The sequence below is a fragment of the Schistocerca americana genome, chromosome 2, assembly GCF_021461395.2.
Source record: "Schistocerca americana isolate TAMUIC-IGC-003095 chromosome 2, iqSchAmer2.1, whole genome shotgun sequence".
In the NCBI taxonomy this organism is placed as follows: domain Eukaryota; kingdom Metazoa; phylum Arthropoda; class Insecta; order Orthoptera; family Acrididae; genus Schistocerca; species Schistocerca americana.
Window position 1 is genome coordinate 959,054,652 of NC_060120.1, and position 20,685 is coordinate 959,075,336.

General features: G+C 37.3%; 1 protein-coding gene across 4 annotated transcripts in view; it reads left to right on the forward strand.

Moving 5' to 3' along the window:
* The window catches only part of LOC124596151 (phosphatidylinositol 3,4,5-trisphosphate 3-phosphatase and dual-specificity protein phosphatase PTEN), a 237,765-nt gene that overhangs the window by 132,533 nt on the left and 84,547 nt on the right, over positions 1 to 20,685 (forward strand). Inside the window, exon 10 of one of the 4 annotated variants that reach the window (XM_047135176.1) lies at positions 19,621 to 19,762. The exons of the other annotated variants lie outside the window; for them this stretch is intronic. Within the exon in view, the coding sequence (XP_046991132.1) occupies positions 19,621 to 19,640 (20 nt within the window). The 3' untranslated portion in view covers positions 19,641 to 19,762. Of the gene's footprint in view, positions 1 to 19,620; positions 19,763 to 20,685 lie in introns of those variants that run through there. 4 annotated transcript variants of the gene reach the window in all.

A 20,685-nucleotide genomic window follows, 5' to 3' on the forward strand; every position in this document is an offset into this window, starting at 1 on the left:
GAGCCATCTTATCGAATCCTGATGAGCATCTTCAGAAAACTGCATTGCTTGTGTTTGGGTCTATCATACCAAAGTTCTTTGTTCATTGAAGTTTGAGTGGGAAACAACAGTATGAGTGATCACATTTCCTGGCATCTCTACTTATGAGGTCATACAGTAGTCTGAATAATAAAGTGGTAATGTATCCCAATGTTGTTTGTGAGGAATGGAGCACAGGAGATAATCAAGGCTGTGGTGCTGAAGTATTAAAGAATGCATAATCAACCAGTATGTGTGTGTGTGTGTGTGTGTGTGTGTGTGTGTGTGTGTGTGTGTGTGTGTGTGTGTCCGTCCTTACAAATGTAATCGCAGTGCCTCCTCGTGCTCCTGCCCCTCAGGTCTATGGAAGTATTATCTTCAATCACACTTGTCACTGTTGATGGGACCTCTCTCTACACTAACATCCCTAATGCCCATGGCCTTACTGTTATTGAACACCACCTTTCTCAACACCTGACAGATTCCAAACCAACAACCTCCTTCCTAGTTGCCATGACCAACTATATCCTCACACACAATTATTTCTCCTTTGAAGGCATTACCTACAAACAAATCCAGGATACAGCTGGGGGCACCCTCATGGTACCATCCTGTGCCAACCTATTCATGGGCCATCTAGTGGAATCCTTCCTAAACACCCAGATTCCTAAGCTCCTCACCTGGTTCAGATTCATTGAGTACATCTTTGTGATCTGGATTGAGAGTGAGGACATGCTATCCACATTCATCCAGAACCTCAACAGCTTCTGCCCCATTTACTTCACTTGGTCCTACTCAACCCAACAAGCCACCTTCCTAGATGTTGACCTCCATCTCAAAGATGGCTACATAAGTACCTCTGTCCATATGAAACCTACTAACCACCAGCAACCTCCACTTTGACAGTTGCCACTCGTTCCATACTAAGAAGTTCCTACCATACAGCGTAGCCATTCGTGGTCATTGCATCTGCAGTGATGAGCGGTCTCTCTCCCTCTTGAAATATACCAAGGGTCTCACAAAACAAAAACAAATCCCCTGCACAAAAACAAATCCCCTGTGCCTTATCTTTCCAGTCATGCACCACCTCACAAAGTCTCACCGTTTGGCCACAGAGGAGCATGCCCCTCGAAACTCAGTACCACCAGGACTGGAGCAAATGAGTTACATTCTCCACCAGGGTTTTGACTACCTCTTGTCGTGCCCTGAAATGAGAAATGTCCTGCCCACTGTCCTTCCCACCCCTCCCACAGTGGTATTCTGCTGTCCACTGAACCTACCCAGTATACTCATCCATCCCTATACAACCTCTGCTCCCAACCCTTTACCTCATGGCTCATATCCCTGTAATAGACATAGATGAAAGACCTGTCACATGTGTCATCCCAACACCACCTACTCCAGTCCAGTCACAAACATCGCCTATCTCATCAAAGGCAGGGTTACTTGTGAAACCAGTCACGTGATCTACAAGCTAATCTACAACTACTGTGCTGCATTCTATGTGGGCATGAGAACCAACAAGCTGGCTGTCTGCATGAATGGCCATCTACAAACTGTGATCAAAAAGCAACTGGACCACTCTGTTGCTGAGCATGCTGCCGGACATGACATTATTCACTTCAGTGACTGCTTCACAGTCTGTGCCTTATGGATCCTTCCCACCAACACCAACTTTTCTGAATTGCACAGGTGGGAACTCTCTGCAGTATATCCTACATTCCTGTAATGCTCCTGGCCTGAACCTTTGTTAGTCATTGTCCTCGCCCATCTAGCCCCTTCCCCATTCTCATTCCAGCACTACACAGCCCTCTATTCCCTCCAGTCTTTTTACTTCTTTTCTGCTAGCCCCACCTCTCTCCTGTCCTCTGTCTAACCTCCCGAATGAACCTACCTGCCCTACCCCCTCTCCACCTCGTCCCTGCATGCTCCCCAGCAGCACTTCACTGTAATCCACCCCTATTCTGCTATCCTTCCCCCCTCCCCGCCCCCGCCCCAGCCCCGTCCTTACCTCTATCCAGTTGCTTCTCCTACTGCTGCTGCTTGTAGTGTGGCTTCAGCTGCCAGAGAGACTGTGTGTGTGTGTGTGTGTGTGTGTGTGTGTGTGTGTGTGTGTGTGTGTGTGTGTGTGTGTTTGTTTTGACAAAGGCTTTGTTGTCCAAAATCTTATTTTGTGACAGTCTCTTTGTTGTGCCTATCTGTGACTCAGCATCTCCGCTGTTGGGTGAATAGGAACTACTCTTTTTATGATAATGTAGTACGTGTAATGCTATGAAAAGACCCATTAGTATCTGAATTTAAAGTATTTTATTTATTCAAATGAGGAGTAGTTTACAAATAGCATTTGTTGATCATTGTGTTGAATACGAGACACTTTTTTGTTATATAACTACACAATTAGTTTCTCGTTCTCTCTTTCAGTAGGGTGTGTAAATATGGAAGGTAACATCTGGCTCTAGGTTCATAATGAAGCACTTTTTTCCATTTCTGCTCTTCTAGACTGTTACAGAAATGGTTAATATTGTTTGTTTAAAAAAAAATTACATGAGAAAATGTGCTCTTGCATTTATAATTCTTTTTGCACAGTTAGTATATTTTCAGTACTTAAAAGTAAATGCAAAAAGGGGCAAGTATCACCTTACGTAATGATGATATTTTAAGTTTCTCTGGTATTTCATATATAGGACAACACACCTGTAGACACAGATCTTTGTTAGATAATGTAATTTAAGCGTTAAGTAATTCTTATCTGTACAAATAATATGAAGTAAGTTTTGTGCCAGTAGAGTAGCTCAGAAATGGGCTAATCAGTAGCTAACACTGTACCCTATTGTGGTGTTTGAGATAGCTATTGTTCCCTCACACTGCATAGCACCTACTCCAAATGGATTGAAGAATTTGATGAATTTTCAAGGGATATTGTGCTATTTCCCAAGAAAAAGCCATCTACTAAGAGCAGTCCACCAGTTCTCGAACAGTGATAAAGTGGCGAGAAATACTATCCTAACTGCATGTCATTGAAGTTAGTGCCTGGTGCATTTAATGGGTTTTAAGACTAGGGAGGATGCTGCATACAACATCTGAGTGATAGCCTCAATTATCCTCCAGCTGAACTTTATGGGGATGTAAATTATTGCACACCAGTGCTGATTCCTGCTGCATTTTTATATTTGTGGAACATGAAAAAAGTAATTAAATTTTTAATGATAAAAAAAAACAACTAATAGTACCTTACAATATATTAAATTCTCGGAAAGCAAGTGTTCTTACGCAGAAAGTTCTTCGACACATTCCACACACTGTTAGTTCTGCTTTTCATCTGTTACTGGCAGAATATGAATTGTGTAAATTAATCTGAGATTACTGTGCTCTTTGTTGGATATATCGACAAACAGATCAGAGGAATGCAATGACTTCTCTACCCCATTAGGACTGTAAACTACAATAGTGTTAAAAGAAACCAATAGGTTCCGAGCTGCAATAGATAACTGAATTGTTCATAATGTTGACTTTCATAATTTGATAATCTTGATGTAATAAAACTTCTCTGTTATTTAATATCTTTGAACTAATCACATTTTGTGCAACTCACTCGCTTAATAAGGGCTGTAACTAAGAAATAGGCAACCAGACAAGGTATGTTTAAATGTTGTATTTAAAAGTCAGCATAATAGGTTTTGGATTTGATGAAATCTTTCTTTGAATGGCTGTTACAGACTTTGTTGAGATTTTGCTTTGTGTTTTTTTGTGGCATAATACATTGACATGAACAAAACTTTTTTGCCCTTTAAAATGAAATGTCGATTGGAAGTGTGTTATAACTCATTAATCATTCTCATTACATTCTTGCAATTAACTTTTGGATTGATGACTTATATGGCATAGATACATGAATGACACAATTGTCATATACATTAGATATAGTTAGAATGTATTTTACTGCATGTGCACAAAAGTTGTGGCTGTGAAGTTCACTTAAAAATTGGTGTAACAAGGACCATTTGAAACAGCAGACTCAAAGAGGCTGGTGCACCAAACGTATTATAGAAACTGTGTAAGGAATATAGACATAATAAAATATCTTATGTCATGTGCTCTCTCAAGTTCTCTTGATCCCGTTTATTAATAAGTGTGCTTCCTGGGCTACTGCTGAGTTGTTTCCATTTTATGCACAATATTTTAATGACCAAATGAGCCATCATCATGTGTTGCGAGTTCTGCTGTTGTGTGTACTCCCTGTCTGACTGGAGTCCAGGCAGAGTGTATATATAACAGCAAGGCCTGCAGCACCCGATGTAGAGGGCTGGGTCAGTTGTTGGCATATTGTACATAAAATGAAAACAACTCAGCAGAACACCCAGATATACACCATTAAGATACGTCATTGTTAAGGGGATAAACAATATCATAAAATACACAAATGGTACCACATGTTATATGTGTTATAAAACTAATTTTTATCCTTTTAAATGTAATGGTTAAACCACACTCATAACTAAATGCTGTTTCTAAATTTTAATACTTATACTTGTACTAAGTTATGTCTTCTCATATGTTTGAGTATTTTAACACTTATCTCATAAAAACAATGTTCTACCAAATGGGCTTCACATGTGTGGTGAAAGCAGCAGTGGTCTTAAATATGCACGCATTTTACTAGAAAGCCATTTGTTCAAATCTGCTACAGCATACTTTTCCAGTTACTGTAATTGGAAGTGTTTACATATAAATGCCACAGTACATATTCTTAAGATAGGTGCATGACTTACGACAAACATTGCCGTTCTGGCCATAGATGGACCATTTGTGTACGACCGACTACTATGTCATTCATCAGCCAGTGGCATCATGTAGATGCATTATGGAGGGGTGGGGGTCTGTGGACCGCACTCCCGGCCGATTTCAGGTTAGCAGATCTGGTTCTGCTACTACTTACTCGCACAGTTCCTCTGTTGGCATCATGAGGCTTAGCACAGCCCATTACAACCCTCCCACCCAGGAAAAATCCCTGGTAGTACTGGGAATTGAACCCGGGCTAATGCATGGGAGTCATGTGTGCTGACTGCTCAGCTGTGGAGGTGGACTGCATGACTCATACTTATAAATTTATCATCAGTTTGAGTCACAACACATTTGAATATAAAATTTTTTGGTAAGTGAGCAAATATTTCAGAGCACTATAGTGTTTTCAGAGTAAAAGTGAAATGTATTTGCTGCTGTGTAGTGCATTTACTTGTTGCAAAAATGATAGGTTCTCTATAAAGTTAACATTATGTAATTACTAGCATCAAAGGAAATAATTGGACAGATACAGTAGAAAGCTTTACCTCTGTGGAGGCTAGCCATTTTTTTAAAACCTGCAAATAATTTTTGCTTGCATATTGTATGGATATTGATGCTCTTTCACATTTCTGACGTGCTGAAAACTTCATAAGTGTAGCGGAGTGTTGTGGTGCTATTGTTAATATGCCTGATTACTTTAACAGTTGTTGACAAAGTGTTGCCTCCTTTGGCAAGTCACAAGTTGAGACACTTTAAATACAAGGTAGCTCTTAATATATTAAATGTGCAATTCTTATTAACATTTGTCAGTTTTTGTTCTCACACCAAAACAAACTGCAAATACCATATTTGAAACTTAAGATATTTAAAACTTAACATTGTTTACGTTGTACATTGGGGCTGGGGCTTTGACATATACTTTTTGTCTGATGTAGCAGCCTTTAGAAGTTTCTTCTCATGTAGAACATGCTGATAGAAATCTGAGCAGCTCATGTTATAGTTTATTTAAACGAGTAGTTCACTTTCCACAGATTTCATTAGAAATTTGTTTTGCTCATAAATCCCCAAGTTTTTCATCAGGAAAAACACTTGTTCTACATGTGCGTTGCTCACAGGAACAGAAAACACAAAGGTAACTATCTTTAGTAAGTTTGGGGCTTCAGCTTTAGGAAAGAAATGAAGCAAACTTAACTATTTTAAGTAAGTTTGGGACTTTAGTTATACTAAATAAATGAAGCTAATTTTGGTCTGTTGGTAAATCTGAAGTTTTAAGTTTCAGTGACACTCGTCAGTGTTGTGAATTCATTGTACAGTTCATCACCATATACTTTTATACAGTGGTCATTTACAGTTTGTGTAAGGCAAAGGTCATCTCATTGTTCATGCTCACAACAGCTTGAAAGGCGAGGTTTTGAAATTACACCACTTAGTCTAGGCATGTCTGATAATTAGCAGTATCTGTCCTAAGCTTTACCTGGTCAATTTGCTCAGTCTTCAAATTTTGATTCACGCTAAAATAAAATCTTTTAATCTAGATTCAAGGTTTTTCTTCAAGAATCCTGAAATTTTGTAGATCTGCAGGTTTTGTTTTTTGATTTTCAAGTTGTGAAATTGTTGATACAATAAAACTAATATAATTATGTAGAAACTGCATATAAAAAAAGGAAATGACCATTCATTTCCTTCATCCATTCCTTTTATGAAAGTCCACTTTACGGTGTTGGCCTCTTCCTCCCCATGATAGAGTAAGTATGATTGAGTAGCTTTCCAGTGTCTTAGTAAATGCTCATGATCTTGTGACAAGGACAACCACTGCACATGAACGTACTATAAAATGGTTGAATTTTTTTCCCAACAAAGTCATACATCTTTTTGAGTTCATGAGTATTCTTACTAAAAGATGGGAACTTGTTGCAGGCTTTCAATACTAGACAAACAATGACAGATTTGAACATTTTGAATGTGTTTTTGTCCATATGATGAATAACATGATAGTAACAATTAGATTTAATTATATTTCTATTTAAAGCATTTAAGTTTTGAAAAACTGAGTGATGTTTTCCAGAGTTCATTGCAGCACTGCCTGCACCAAAACTTGATATATTAGAAACTTTGAAGGTGTGTTCATCTGAAGTGAACTTAATGTTTCCGAAGATAGCATCAGCTGTTTCAGTACTACCTTTACAGGAGTGTAGTAACTTCTCCTTCATCCCAGACACCTCAGGAAAATATTTTATCAACACAGAAAAGCATTTAATGTTGCCTTTAATTGTAGGAATCTGTAAAAACAGAGAGAAGTGTGCCATCTTTTAAATAATTTTCACAGTGATCAGCCAGAACATTATGACCACTTGCCTAATACCTGGTATGTTCACTTTTGGCATGGATAACAGTGGCGACACCTCCTGGCATGGGAGCAATGAGGCCTTCGTAGGTTGCTGGAGGGAGTTGGCACTGCAATCACTAATTCCCTCAAATTTGGGGAGAGGGCGATGAGCTCCAACATGATGTTCAATTACATCCCAGATGTGTTTTATCAGGTTCAGATCTTGTGAGTTGTGTGGCCAGCACATCAATTGGAACTTGCCACTGTGTTCCTCTAACCACTCATCACACTCCTGACCTTGTGACTTGGTGCATTATCTTGTTGAAAAGTCACTGCCATCAGGAAACTTGATCAAAATGAAGGGACGTAGGTGGTCTGCAACCAGTGTATGATACTCCTTGGCCGTCATGGTTCCTTGCATGCGCTCCACTGGGCTCATGGATGCCCATGTGACTGTTCCCAAGAGCATAATGGAGCTGCTGCCAGCTTGTCTCCATCCCACAGTACAGGTGTCAAGGAGCTGTTTCCCTAGAAGACACTGGATTTATGCCCTCCCATCAGCATGATTAATAAGGTATTGGGAATTCATTGAACAGTGCAATGCTCTGCCACTGCGCCAACATCCAGTGCTGATGGTCATGTGCTCATTTCAGTCATAGCTACATTCACTCCGTGTGTGTCTGATTAGCAGTCATTCCTTGCCATGTGGTGATACTTTTGCCTGGAAGGGTTTATGTTGATAGTAAGTATGTGGTCATAATGTTCTGGCTGATAAGTGTGTGAGTTTTACTGAATGTGGAACCAACAAATTTTATGCCAGTATCCCAGATTTTGTATGCTCACGATGAAGTTTATGACATAGCTTAGTCTTTGAGAATTGTACCTCCTAGCTTACTACCACAGTCAGTATAGAAATAACTATGATTATGCGCAAGTCCATGATACTCAAGTGACAGTTTGGCTACTGAGACTTCATTGTCAATAGAACACTGTTTCACACTAAAAGAAAAATTGCAATCCGTTTACTTCTGGAAGTTGATGCAAGACAAAATTCCTGTTTCTCTATTGATAAATGCTTTTGCGACCCCAGTATCATTACTTTTTTTATTAAAAGGAAGCAGGATGTGCTGTACACTTTGCTTATCCCCTCATCATAATTACTTTAGTTAACCAACTTCTGAACTGTTTATCTGCTAACCATTCATTATGGAAAGAACACATTCTTTTCAGTTTTTTCTTTTAGGGTTTCAGTCTGACTGTCATAATTGCCATCACTGCACTCACTGCCACGGCTGTTTATATTTCCAGTTAATGGACTCAGCATTTTAAATATGAATTGGACTTCAGAAAAACCTAAAATCACTGTAATATTCATAATGGTTTGCTCTTATCAAGCAGTGAAAAAATGAAACATGTCAATACTCCTTCGCTCAGTCACTCCATAAATACAACTGCCTTTCAATGCTAATCATTATGAAAATGAAATAATTGGCTCTTTTTTAACACATTGTTTTGTTGATCTCTTGACTTTGGCTAACAAGAATGAAATGATAAACGTAAGAACATGAAATTAAAAATTATGCAATATGATATAAAAAAGTAAAACTGTAAAAGAAAACCAAACAAGAAGGGATGTTAGAGTGTCCTGTCATACTCGTGTAGGGACATGCTTTTCTGCAATCAATTACATTGTGTATTACGTGAACATATACACAAAGTAAGCTAAGGTAAAAAAAGAAGACTCTGTTATTGCCAAAGTCAGCAATCACAAGTGTAGGAAAGATGGGGGCATGCTGTTTACAGAAAACCATTCAGTAATTACAGTAAAAAATTCATTTACTATTCCATTCATCAAGCATCGTTTTGATGCTGGCATAGGCAGCAAAGAGAACTTTTTCTGCATTATCAGTATAAGACTGAAGTCATTTAATAACACAAGTATGAAAGTGGATCTAGTATGAATCCTGTGGCACATCAGTAGTGAATTATCCTCACTTAGAACCTCACTTTTCGAAGTCGATATTTTTATATTATTGCTTTTGACTTCCAGTACGTTATGTAATAAATCAATTAGAGATTATATCCTTAATACCATACAGAATTCTCCAAAATTCAACTTTTTTTTACTGTGGAAATTTTGATTTATTAATTTTAAATTAAGTGATGCTGCATCACTGCAGTTTAGTGACTGCCCATAAAACAGCTAGAATTTCTAGAAAATGCTATATGTCCATAAACATGTGAAAAACTTTCACAACAGAATGTGTAAAATGGTGGCTACTTTAATTACACAAATTCTCTGTTGTGTCATAGCACTCAGAGAAATTGTAGATCTATTAGTTCTAACTGTATAATTCTGTTCCTACAGAAAAGGGAACTGAAAAAGAAATTAAACATTTCTATAACTTCTAGAAGTTCAGGAAACACTAGTTAAATGTATGGAGAATGTCATTTAATGTATTTAGTTCCTTTCATATTTTTGCTGTTCTTGTAGGTCATTATAAGAATATGTCAGTATTTAATTTTACTTTTCTGGGAGAAGTTTTCTTTGCAAACTTACTTCGTAAATGCTACTGTTAAAGTTCAAGACTGACTGTCTCTGCTGTAGGTTTTTTGTGGTGGCAAGAAGTTCTGCAATTTATCTGTGATTTGAAAGGTGGTGCCATCCCATTAGGAATTCAAATGCTATATTTTGCTTGGTCACATAAATATGAAAAAGCGATGCTGGATAGGTTCCTGGGAATTACGCCGGATAATATTATTATTATATTATATAATAATATTAATATTATCTGGTGTAATTCCCAGGAACCTATCAAGCAGATGCAGTGCCGGGAAAGCTTCAAACAACACATGAAAAAGCCATGTTTGATGAATCTTGGACTACTTATTTTTTTTTTGTTACTTACCAGATATACAGGATACTACATTAAATTTAATAAGGTAATTTTAAATGAAGTAGAAAGTAAAGCATGCAGTTGTTTGGTGGTTAATTTAAAAACTACACTGATTTATTAGGTTTGGTTCTGTTGATTTCAGATGCCTTAATCTTCCTGTCACCAGACAACCAGTTTACCCAATTTGTTGTGAGGTTCTTTTAACTTAAGGTGAAACTGAAAGCACAGTGTTCTTAATTTTTTATGAATATATGTGTAAGTCTTGCCACCTGTGAAAATCCTGTTATGTTAGGATTGACTGATAATCAGTTTTGAAATATGCAGATTAACCTGTTATTTAGCTTACTAAGTTCCTGAAACACAACAGAAATTGTTATTCACCTTTATCTACCTCCCTCCAGAACAGGAAGGAGGTAAACTTAAATATTTATATTTATCAGAAAATTCGCATTTAATTGTTCAATATTGTTCATTCCTTAGCCTACTTTGCATGAGTTTGTTATAGAAGCAGCCTATGGGGACAACTAGTTATTAGCAAATTCATTGCCTTCTCTTTGTCTGAATGGTAGTTGTTCACAGACACAAGTGTTCATCAATTAAAAGAGCAAATTGTTACATGGCTTGTGCTAAGTAGAATAACTCTAAACTAAAGTGACACATTTTGTGTTTTGCTGTTCCACTGATACACTGTAGAATTTGGTCTGGGAATAATGTAAAACTTATTTCTTTTACATCTACAGCTACATTTGCCACCTGACTTTATACTGCCAGCACAGCAGCTCTGCAATACAACTGTGGTGATGGGTTGTGTTGGGTGGAGTAGGTGAGGATAGAATGGTGGTAGTGAGCAGGAGGGCAGATTGAGGAAAGCTGCCTAGGAGGGAGAGGCATCAGGTGCACAGGGTAGTAATGCACAGGAAGGAGAGGAAGCAGGTGCACATAACAGTAATTCAGCAACACAAACTGCACAGCTGATCTTGTGCAGCACACAGTGACGTGGAGGAATGAATTGGGGGGGAGGGGGGAGGGAGGTATTACAGAGAGAAGGGAGGATGCAGGGGCGAGGGTGTGGGTACAGGATGAGTGAAGTTAGGGTCCTGAGGGCCTGGCTAGGCAGAGGTCCTGATTGAGCTTACAGGACAACAGTCTTGTTGTTGTTGTTCCATGCAAGCCTCTTCCTCTTTAAATAACTACTCTCTCACTTCCCTCCAGTACTGCATTGGTGATGCCTTAATGTTTCAGAATGAATCCTATCAACCAGTCCCTTACTTAGTCAAGACAGACTGCTAAATTAAAGACATTAAGTCTTCTCTCATATGTAGTCGGCAAGGAAACTGATTCTATTGATCAGAGGCTCTGAGATTTAAAAGCACTTGGGCAGAGGCTGAAACTGCTATGAGCGTAACTCTGCCCAGGCACAGCAATGTTTGTGTGTCTCACTAAATTTTCCAGGCTCTTGCGGAATAAGTGCATTGTGGGTTTGGTTGTTGGAGGCCCTTCTGCAGTGTGCAAGTTTCTGAGAAATCAATTTTCCGGCCTTGATAAAAGAATTCTGGGAGTAAGGAAACTTGACGCAATGGCTTAAGACCATGGGGCATTGTAGCTATTTCTGCATCCTCATCTGGCTATGTGACACTTTGCTATATAGACTGTGCTTTAGAAGTCAACTGCTGCTGTTACTTATATTTTGGGGCAAGAAACTGCAAAACTTCAGTTGATACTCAACATGATATATTTGTTTTTAAAGGAATCTCAGGCTTAATAGCAAAGCTTGTTCAAATAGTCAATTTAAGGTGTACCGTGGAAATTCAGGTCTTTGCACCAGTGTGCTCACGTTCCAATGAGCAGAAAGAACATACCTATGAAGGGTTATAGAAACTGAAAAAAAGACAGCAAATGTGCCTTAACAGATGACAGTGGGTGATCTAATTTGAAAGTAGGAGAAATACTAATAAATTGATTCTTCAGTGGAATATTAGGTTGGACAGGTCTTATGTTAACAGAATTTACCATAAAGAACATGTTTGTCCTTAACACATTATTCCCATAGAAAATAGACCTGGCAAGGACCCAGTGAAGCTAAGAATGTAATTACATTTTTAAACAAAGAAATAATTCAAGATGTGACATTCCTAAAGTACTTTTTAATTGCAGGTGGTAGAATTTAAGCTTCAGAGTAAAAATGTGTAGAAATCTAGAAAGAAAGAAAGAATCTCATCAGAGAAGAAAATGGAAAATGCAGGTTATGAGCAATTATACGAGAATAGTGAGGTATAGCTGATCATATTAAACAGTAAGTTCAGCTTCTTAGAAAAATGAAGCTAGTATAAACAGAGATGAAATTGGTAGTTCGTTTAATGAAGTTTCCAAGCCGATACTTACTCTCTGCACTGGAGGGTGCACAGTTTTGTGAACCTTCCTGGCAGATTAAAACTGCTCTGGATTAGGACTCAAACCTGGAACATTGCTTTTACGGACAGCGCTCTTAGTGATGTAGTATCAAGGCATGACTCACAACCTGTCACAAGTAAACTTTTACCAGCCAGTACTGCTGTCCAACCTTCCAAACTTCATAGAAGCTTCTGCACACTTTTCTGTGGTATCCTTCCTGGTAGAAGGAATGTTGTGGAGAATTGTGCTGAGAAAGGTTTAGGTGGAAGGCAAGAGAGAGTAATTGATAGAAATGAAACTTTGAGCTGGTTCATTAGTCATGTCTAGATAGCTTTATCGGTAAGAGCATTGCCAGCAGAAGTTGAAATTCCAAGGTTGAATCTGATCAGGCTCACAGTTTTAATCTGCCAGGAGGTTTAATTGATGAAGTTATTAATGTAAAAAGCAAAATATGTTGTGTACACACAGAAGGCAAAAGGAAAGAAACAAAAATCTCAACAAGATTACTATTAAAGAGAGAGTGAACATTCAAGAAAATGACAACAAGAACATGACAAAATGTTCTGAGTTAAACCAATTATCTGAAATTGTCTTCTGGTGAATACCAGAAGAAACAATGACAGTTTTGTTGCTTCTATAGCAGTGCAAGAGACAGGGACATTAGCTGATAAGTATCTTAATACGTTAAGTTTTTTGTATCTAACTTATTAAGCATGGTTGACTTCAAAGCTGAAAAGGCTTCATCCTCGGGCATGCAACATGGTAACAGATGTTTTACACACTCACAAATTTATTGTGTTTTGGTAATGCAGCATCTCTCCATTATCTGGTATGGCTACACTGCAAATGACGAGTTTGACTAAAATATGGAGTTGATTAATCAAAAGGTGAGGTACTGCTATTCAAGTATTAAAAAAAGCTGCTTGGAGTGATGGTTTTCCATGAGAAATGGTTCATTGCAGAAGAAGAATACAAAAGGATATTGTAAAATTATTTACAGAATTTACTTAGATGAAGACATTTATTGAGAACCTGAATGGTGCTGTAAGGGTTTTGCTTCTGCAGTTGGATGATTCATTTAATAGACCTATTGGCCCTCTCTGTGATATAAAGATATTCATTAAACTTATCGTCTGTCCCCAAAGGAAACACCTTGGATTTTAACTGCATGAACGAACAAGCATACATTAGAATTAATTCAGTCATAACAAACCATTTCAATGATACATCTATACTCCACAAATCACTGTGAAGAGAGTACACCCCATTGTACCAGTTATTGGGGTTTCTTTCTGTTCCACTCATGTATGGAGCATGGGAAGAATGACTGACTGAATGCCTTTGTGCATGCAATAATTATTCTAATCTTATCCTCACAATATGTGAGGGATGCATAGGGGATAGTTTACACCTGTGTTAAAGAGTCTGAAAATTCATAAGGTAAAATCATTTTGAATGACGATGTCTATGCACATACTTCAATGGAAGCTACAGCACTGATGTGCAATATACTAACTTCAGTATTCTGACATAGGTGAATTGATGCTTTGTTTCCCATGTTCTACTAGTACATATTGTCTTTTGGTATTTCTGTTACACTCCCCCTTGGATCAAACAAACCCGTGACCATTCGTGCTGCCCTTCTCTGTATATGTTCAGTATCCTGTTAGTCCTATTTGGTACAGGTTTCACACACTTGAGCAATGTTCTAAAACCAATCGCAATCCCCTTTGTGGACCGATATTCTACCAATAAACTGAAGTCTACCACCTGCTTTACCCATGACTACACCTATGTGATCACTCCATTTCATATCCCTACAAAGTCTTACACCCAGGTATTTGTATGAGTTGGCCAATTCCAACAGTGACTCATTATATTATAGTCATAGGATACTACTTTTTTCGTTTTGTCAGGTGCACAGTTTTACATTTCTGAACATTTAAAACAAGTTGCCAATATTTGCCCCAGTTTTAAATCTAACCAAGATCTGACTGAACATTTATCCAGCTTCTTTCAGATATCACTTCACCATAGGTAACTGCACCATCTGCAAAAAGTCTGAGCTTACTGTTAATATTGTCCAAAATGTCTTTAATATTTTTGAAAATATAATTGAATAAATAAAAGAATCTACTCACCAAGTGGCGACAACGTGTACCAAAGTTCAGGAAATTTGTGAGCTTTAGGAGTCACTGGCTCCTTCTCCTGGCAGAAGGATTGATGGCAAGTAAGAAGGGTGAAAGAAAAGGACTGGCACAATTTAAAAAATGGGGAGAATTACAGAAACGTCATCCAATGCCCTTGGTCAGGGAGACTTAATGGACGGGATAAGAAGTCTCTTCTTCTCATCACATCTGATAAGTCTCTCCTGACCTTGTAGTCAGGGTGACTTTTCTGTAATTCACTGTTTTTGAAACCTCGCCGATCCTTATATTCCTTCATCCCTCTTCCTTCTCCTTCAACCATTCTACCAAAAGGTGGAGCCACTGGCTCTAAAAGCATGCACACTTCTTGAACGTTTGTATGTGTTTGCTCCGGCTGCAACTTGGTGAGTAGATTTTTTATCCAGCCAATTACATTATAACAAACCATTTACAACTTACGAATTACATTTTAGAATGTAACCATTTACAACTTACGAATTACATTTTAGAATGTATCAGTGGGTGTGTATTACATCTTGGTATTGGATTCTTAAATGTGGAGAAAGCTTTTGAGTTGGTTCCAATAAAATCTGTACTAGTAGAACATGAGAAACAAAGCATTAATTCACCTATGTCACTATACTGAAGTTAGTATATTGCTCATCAGTGCTGTAGCTTTCATTCAAGTATGTGCATAGACATTGTGTCATTCAAATTGATTTTACCTTATGAATTTTCAATTTTTTGTGCCTTTAGTTGCTTTTCATTTTATTTATGTCTTTCTCAGTTGTTTAAAATAGTTGTACTTGGTAATTGTAATGGTCAAATGCTTGTATGAACAAGTGGACGGTAAATGTACATTGCTGTGGTCATCTCATGTACAGAATTTCCTCAAGTATTCTGGAAATGTTGTCAATAGTGCAGGTAGTCAGAAGGTACTGTCTGCAGATTTTAATGTCACAGGTAGTTAGCATTACTCTAGCAATGCTCCAGCTCTAGTACTTACGTACAAGGAGTGACTTTTCTGCAGTTATGTTTCAATAAGATTACAAATCATAAAGCAGTGAAGGTAGTAGCATTATTTATTTATTTATTTATGTATTTATTTGCTCCGGATGCCCTGTTATTTGTTACTCATGTTTCTGAGAATTTTGAACATCTTGCACCGTTTACATTATTGAACACTTTCTGTAAGTCAAAAAATCATAATGAATGTAAATGCTTTCATTGTCAGTGTTAGATCTGCTCTCTGGTGCTCTTACCTCTCTGAAAGCTGAACTGATTGCCATCTAACAGATCCTCAGCTTTTTTACCATTCTTCTCTTTATTATTCTTGTCACAACTGGATGCACAAGCCATTAAGCTGATTTCCAAGAGTCTGACAGTAATAGCATTAGAAGGTAGTAAAGTAAAAGTAAAGCTAATATAGCTTAACTTCAGGAAAGTAACCAAACAACATATTGTAAGAAATTATATCCTGTGTGAAGATAGTACTTAAAGTTTTTAAATTTTGAGTATCAAGTTAGAAACAACCCAGAGGCTTTCTTATGTTCATGGGTTGACTGACAGACAGTAGGAAAACGTACATCTTTTCATCTGGTCAGCATTTCATTGAAGGAGTGTGAGTTACATTTGAATCAATTGGTTCATGACATATTTCCACGTCTCCTTCAGCCTGTTGTAAAGTTTTCTAAGGAAAGGGAAAAATAATTAATGGAATTTTAAAAATATGTTATTATCTTTCCATATTATAGCTCTAAAGATGTAATTTCACCCTAGAAACATTGTTTCTTGGCTGCCAAACCTACCTTGTTTGATTCCTTCAGTCTGTTGTGTAGTTTATCTATTGAGAACCCTTCGCTGACACAGAATTTTTGCATTTACAAGATATTCCACGTATTGGAAAGTCTACGAGAGGAACAACTTGTATTTTGTGTATGGAGATACTAAAGGTATTGTTGAGATACATCTTTCAGCTTGGTTGCATGCTCCATGGTTTACCCTAATAAATTTTGTCACAAATTTCACCAATCAGTTTGTATATCCGTCCGTCTTTTGTCAGTATTTGCTTCTCATTTTGGGGTAGTTTTTTTACATTATCATCCAAGAAAATCTGTCCCTTATGGTGATGAAAATTCTAAACAAAGTATTCTGCTGATGAGGAAAAAAAAAAAAAAAAAAAAAAAACATTGCAAAAAAAATCACGCATTGCTGAATGAGGCTGTGTCTGACTAATTATGCTATCCAGGGATGACTGACTTAAAACTTGAACTGCTACATTCAAACTTCATCTAGGACAGGGATTTGTGTTGTTGTCCTGATGTGATAAACAGTGTGAACTTGTATCATACAGACGTACCGTCTGTTGGCTATTGTCTTGTGATCTTTGGCTGATTGTTGTTTAATGATTTTTCTGAGGTTTCACCAGCACAAATGGCTGCCATTGTCAAAGATTCACCCTCTATTACTGGTGGCAGACTGTAACATAAATCAATGTAATATACAATTTACACTCTAAACACAGGAAGAGAGAGAGAGAAGTCTCAGGAAAGGAGGCTACTGTAGAAGTTATTCTTGCATTTAACATGCACAAATTCATTAAATTGGTGAAAAAGTTTAGTAAGTGCTTGGAAAAAGATAAATATGTTGTGGCACCAGAAATGTATTCCATTACACGTATTAGTGTGTGCTTACATAGCAGGTTCTTCTGTTTACTATGGCATACAGGAGCAAAAGAGACAATGCAGATAGAGAAGTGAATATATATTTCTTTGGCCAAACAGTGATGATCATGTCATCAGTTTCAGTGAAACCCAAGTTAAGACTAATGCTCGCTATTGCCAAATTTCAGAATGTTTGAACAGTTTTAAAAGAAAGAAAAGAAGACCAGAGTAAACAGTGTTTAGATGTTCCCCTTGAACACAATTTCTGTTGCGTTGTATAAGCCAAATGAAAAGCAACAGAGACTCATGTATGTCACTAAACATTTGCTCTCTGTGGATGTAGTATCAGTCTGTTAATAGAAGCTAAGGGTTAGGGCTTTTGACACTCCCACCCCCTCCTTCTGTTGGTTATGTCTTTTTATTTGATGCAAGTGATGGTAGAATTATTGCATATAAAGCTAGAGTACATATTTACCAAGATTTTATGACATACAGACTGTTGGGCTTTCAAGTGGTAATTCACCTATCTCATTTAAAGATTATGCAACAACTTTGGTCTGAATGGATATCATCTGTTGCTGTGCTATATTAGTTGGTTCTGGGGATTTTATAAACGTAGATATTCCATAATGATGGAATAAATATAGCATTTAGAGTGTTAGTAAATGCTTTATTGCAAGAGTTTTTCCTCAAGATTCTTGCGTCTCATGTTTCATGATATGAGAAAGCTTTTATTACATTCTTCACGTAGCATTGACTGTATGTATAGTAGTGAATGCTATAGAACGTGCCCTTCCAATGTGGTACCATCCACTCACTTCCTTTTTCTGTTGTCATTTCCTCTTCCTTCACTTTTCTCTTTTTTTGTTGTGAACATCTGTCCCCCTCCCCCCACTCTTATTCCTTGTGTTTGCTTTGTCATTACAGTGACTATTTGCAACTTGTACAAACCTTAGCATTGTTCTTCTTTCCTGAGGTTGGAATATCTTGCCTACATTTGATACCTAATTCAGTAGACTACTGGTCATTTCCCAGCAGTCCCAGAATTTTGTAAAGGGTAAAATCATTTTTCCACCTTCTTTGTTTATAGCCGTAGCAAAAAATGCCTTTTTTTGTATAATTTTGTTAAAATACCTGCTTGGAAAGTTTATTTTTCTGTAATGTCCCCAAGTCACTTCGGCAAATGCAAGAACAGTTGCTTTGAAAAGGAGATGATCGATTTCCTTCCTCTATCCAAGGTTGTGCTTCTTCAGTAATAATCTCATTGTCACGCACATATTATACCATAACTTCCTTCTTTTTTTTTATCTGTAATTCTTTTGAAAGTTTGGTATCAGCCCTTTACTTAATGTAAAAAAGCATTTTGCAAACGTTGTAGGCCATTTATTTTCTTTTGTTTCTTAAGTTACATTTCAAAAGGAAACTGGCACTTCTTATGCCTGCAAAGAAGACTCCAAAGGAAATGGTTATTTTTCACAGTAAAATGAAACAGATTTTAATTAGAAACAAAATCAGTTTCATTTCCATATATAAAACATTGTCTTTTAAAAAACAGCAGGTAGTAGTAATTCGGCAGCATAATATATATTTCTTTTTTATCAGACATGTAGATTATGCGATGAAATGGATGTTTGATTTTTATTGTTTTTATATTTGCAAAACATTGTACATATACATGTATATGTATTTGGAAGGATAATGAATGTAAAAAAAGAAGTGCAGTTCTTTAATTGCAGTTTTCTGTAATTTATGATATATGATATATGTACTCTTTGCTTTGCATATGGTGTGTTACATTATTGTTTTTTAAAGTGGATGAGTGTGCTTCTCTAAGTGACATAGCACTGATATCCCATTGTGTAAAAATTGAAAATTCCTGGGCACCTGTGTCAATGCCTTCTGTCACACATTTAAGTAGAGCAACTGTCATTTTCCAAGTAATTTGTGAGAGGTTTTTTGTGTGTCATTCTTATGCTTGTAGGATACAAGGAGGAAATACATGAAATGTACTGGATATATGTATAACATTCAGCCTGCTGCCTCCTCATAGATTTCCTCTAAGCACCAGTTCCAAAACAGCTGTTACGCTCTTGAGATTCTTTTTATCCATGCTTAGCATGTTGGCAGGCATGAGCCAATGATTTAACTGGAATGTAAAAATGGTAGAGATGCAGCTGTTGCAGTATCTGGGGTTTTGTGTGGCCTAATGTCATGTCATGTCATGAGATGTGGTTCCTGATTTTCGTGCTTTTTTTTGCCCTGCCATCAGTGAACTTTCATCCATTTGGCATCTACTTTCAAATGCTTCTTCCATTTTCTCCTCATAAGTGAACCTATCTCCATAAAAAGTTGTCTTTCTGGTGAGTGTTTTCTGACTGTGGCTTATTATATTACAGGAGAGTCAACCTACCTGTGATCCCTGTGCCCAATTCCTTCTTCGCTGGAGCGGTGCTTGGCCACTAACACGAGCTGTGGGGTGTGCATGGGATCCTTCTCCAGAAAGCAAGCTGTACAGCAATAGTCCTTATGGCACTTCTGCTTTTTTTGTTATTTTCTTTACTTTCTCCTTCATATAACATGTAGAAAGTTGTAAAAAGCATTATATGTTCACTTTGACTGTGTTTGTACTTTTATCTTTTTCGCTTAAATAATACAGTAGCGTACAACTGATAATGTCAGTTTCGTGTTTGAAGTTGTGCTTCCAAGTGTGAATTTTGATATTAGCTTTCATTGTTTTAAGATTCTGTAACAGCAGTCCCTGCAGGGTTTTGTGTGCTAAATTTTTATGCGAAATGTCCATTTCCTTGTAGTTATATTGAGTTTCAGTGGTCACAGCTGACGTTCTGAAATCACACCTTATTTTCATTTGTGCTGTTTTATGTTTGGTGGTTGAATATTTTGTATGAAATTTTGAACTTGTGTGTGTGTGTGTGTGTGTGTGTGTGTGTTAAATGTATGGTAGATGGTAGTGCGTAATATGTATAGAATTACATAGGGATGTATGTCATGCATTAGAATGGCAAAACAACAATAAGATGCCTAACAATAGCTAATAGCTGTGTGGCATATTTTTTTAATGATTGTGTAGTGCAATTATCAGTATTAATTGGCGTATTGAATGGCATTGATATAATGTGTAACGATGAACGGTTTTTTGCTATGCAGCATGTTCATTTCAAGTGATGTAGTTACATCATCAGGTCCACTTTATGTATTGTGCCTACTTGCATATTTTATTTCATATTCCATACAGATTGTAGTGTCCCTTTTAACAGAGACGTGTAAGATTACCTGGTCATTATTTATGCACTTTTGTCTGATTATTTCTGTTGAATTCCAGTATATGGATCTGTGATAGTTTCTGAACCCTTACAGTTTTAAGAACAAATGAATCATCTCATGAAATTATGTGTGTGATTGTGGATTAGAGTGAGCATGATCTCTTTGGTATATCAACATTT